Source organism: Mastomys coucha, unplaced genomic scaffold (assembly GCF_008632895.1).
Source record: "Mastomys coucha isolate ucsf_1 unplaced genomic scaffold, UCSF_Mcou_1 pScaffold21, whole genome shotgun sequence".
Taxonomy (NCBI): domain Eukaryota; kingdom Metazoa; phylum Chordata; class Mammalia; order Rodentia; family Muridae; genus Mastomys; species Mastomys coucha.
In genome coordinates this window covers 177,737,719-177,740,658 of record NW_022196904.1, presented here as the reverse complement: position 1 = coordinate 177,740,658, position 2,940 = coordinate 177,737,719, and the positions used below count along the sequence as shown (strand labels likewise).

The 2,940-nt window shown below is 51.6% G+C and overlaps 1 protein-coding gene across 1 annotated transcript in view; it reads left to right on the top strand.

The window, feature by feature from the left end:
- Window positions 1-2,940, top strand: part of Arl3 (ADP ribosylation factor like GTPase 3) — a 46,570-nt gene extending 43,630 nt beyond the window's left edge. Inside the window, exon 6 of the mRNA XM_031390586.1 lies at window positions 2,666-2,940. Within this exon, the coding sequence (XP_031246446.1) occupies window positions 2,666-2,713 (48 nt within the window). The 3' untranslated portion in view covers window positions 2,714-2,940. The remainder of the gene's footprint in view (window positions 1-2,665) is intronic.

The window sequence follows — 2,940 nt, the reverse complement described above, 5'->3', positions numbered from 1 at the left end:
CACTCACACACAGACAAGCCCACCGCTCACTCACACACAGACAAGCCCACCGCTCACTCACACACAGAAGCAGAAGGCTCCTCTGCATAATTTTGTTGTCTCTAAATGTCGAGTAGCCACTGAAAGAGGTGGCCCAGGTCACAAATGCCCAGCCTTCCACAGCCCTAGATCCCAGCAGGTTAGGAATCCTCTGGTCCTTTTTAGAGCTGTAGCAAAAAGTAGGCAGGGTTCCTGGACAGGACTCCTCCAGTCTTTACCCTGGATTCACCCGAAGGGAGCCATGAGGGAAAACACCAGCAGAATGGCCTTTCCCAGATGCCTTCCAGGGACCCCCAGCTCCTCTGTAAATGAGATGCAGAGCACTTCCTGCCACCCTCAGCCACAGAGAAGATGGTGACCAGTATGTGGTTCTCAGTGGGAAGAAAGGCGCACTTCAAGGCCCACCTCGGCCCCAAATTTTTCTGTTCTTCATTTCCTTGTTTGCAATCTGGAAATAATATATTTCACTGGGTGGTTATGAGAATTAATTTTAAAGACTATAAATTAAATAGGAGCTGTACAGCAGACAGCATGCGGTCCTTGCGTAGACCCTCCCACCCTGGGTTTTGGCTAACACTATTATCTTTCCTTCCCAGTGGGCTCCTTGATAAAACCTGCCCTTCCTTGATTTATGAGGTACTGTCACAGAGGAGTGTGGCCCTCCCCTCCCCCTGCCTCTCACCTCTAGCTCCCAATGCCCAAGCCCAGGGCTTTACCCAAGAAGGGTACCAGAGGTGGAGGACAGCCATAGGTCCTGGCCTCTGAGCGCCCTCTGTCACCAAGAGCGTGGTGGGCAAGCCTGCACTGCAGACCTTCAGACATCTGCAGGACAGTGTCCCTCAGCAGGCCAGGCCCTTTAAGCCCCTTTCCGCCTCCACAGGGTATGGTCCCCTCCCCCTCCCGCTTTGAGTGCCTGCAGCTGAGTAAATATTTCCCCTATCTCTTTGCCTACACTTATGTTTGGTGAAATATAATAAGGGACCCCCCCCCTTCACCAGTCATACACCAAGAAAAAGACAAAATGGTACTGGCGTTGTGTGGGGACACTTCTTGAGATCCCAGAGAAGCTGGCCTGATAAAACCTGTCTGTAGGAAAGGGAACATGGAGATGCCACCGCCACCCTTGGGTGTCTGTGCTGCACTTGACCAGAGCAGTGCCGCCCGTAGTCTGAGCTCTTCCCAACTTGGAGCAAGAGTAGAAGGTTATCTCCGACCGTAGTCATCCCTCTTGTATGTATAAAAATCTTTTTTGTCTCCTGGCAGGTGATCATTTTTTTCCTAGAAACCAATTAGCTACTAAAATTAAACATGCTCTCTTTAAATGAATCCTTTTCATAAAACGGTTTTAAAATTGCTCAGCTTTTCAGAGTGTGCAGCTGACCCAGTTGTAATCAGCTGCTTTGGGGTCCCCTCACCTGGTCCCCCACTGCCCAGCTGCAGCCAGGTGCTTCCCACCTGAAGGCTTTCTGCCAAGGCCAGGCCTCATCTTGGCAAAGCAGGAAATTCCCCCAGATCATCAGGTTCACCTGCCCCAGCACCCTGATGGCAGCCCGGTGGAGTTTTAATGAGGGTGCAAGCAGGTGACTGTCAGATTAGCCAGGAGAAAGGGGGCCTGCTGGTTGTTTTGCAGTGTTTATGGGATTAATGGCCCAGTGGCCAAGGGTGTCAGCTGATATGTATTGCCCTAAGCTGTCTTAGGTGTTCAGGCTCAGCGGCCAGATCCACAGCCACCAGAGCTGTGGGGTTGGGAGTGTGGGTGTCACCTGTGTCTGAACGCATAGGTGAGGCCTGGCCTCCTGCAGGGTACCCACTTGAGTTCTCTTCCCTGCTTCTAAGGGAACTTGACTTACCTGAAGGTCGGGAGTCCCTTGGGAGGGGGTGTGCCCAGGTATGCTCCAGAGTTGGCAAGGAGGTCAGATTTGACAGGCCTGGCACCTGTGAGGAATCGTGCTGCCTACCAGGAGGCTGTAGGCATTGTGTGGGTTTTGTGTTGTTGTTGTTGTTGTTTTCTTTTTTGCCTCAGTCCCTCTCTAGCCTTCTAAAAAAAGGACACTTTCAAGGTCGCTGTGCCTTTAAGAAAACCTCTCCTTCCCTCTGTGCTTAAAGCGACCAGAAGCCACTTTGAAACCTCTCTGTAGGAGCACATGTGTATTGCCCCTGCATGTGTGGAGGAACACCCACTGCAGAGGGTTGTTTTCCAAAATGAAATTTAATTTAACCCAAGTGTACCCTGTCACACTGTAAACACACTGGGGAGCCAGAAGGGTAGCTCATTGAATAAATGCCCTAGTAAAGGTCAGCTGCTTTTAGAAAAAGCCAAAAATGGCCGGAGTCTTTGCTGAGAGCCCCGCAGCTGAGCCCTGGACCCAGGCAGATGTGTTTATTTTTAAAGTGGGAGTTCCTGCGGACGCATCTCAAGTTCAGATGTTGACTGACTCTGTCTCGATCCTGATCCTGTGCTCAGGGACCTCCCTCTGCCCTCCCAAAAGGTCACCCGCCCTGGTCAGCCAGGTGGGCTCTGGGGCAACAAACTCCCTAGAGTAAGTGGTCCCAGTCCCCTGCAGGCTGAGCTCTTGGGACACTCCTTGCAACTAACACTGCCTTTTTCTGCCCCTTTCCCTCAAAGGATGGCATGAACTGGGTCTGCAAGAATGTCAATGCAAAGAAGAAATAAAACGGAGGCGGATGGCGGCGCGGGAGCCGGGAGCTGAAGTCCGCCTGGGAAACCCTGGGCTGCTGCTTCTGACCAAATGCTTTGCCGTCCTTGCACAGCTGCAGCTGTGTGGCGGAGAGGGGACAGCAGCTTGAGAAAGATCCCTATCCCAGCAGTAGATTTTAACTGATCTCAGAGGTTCAGGATCGTTTTTCAAATAAAGGAATTATATTATTTCCTCTGCATAA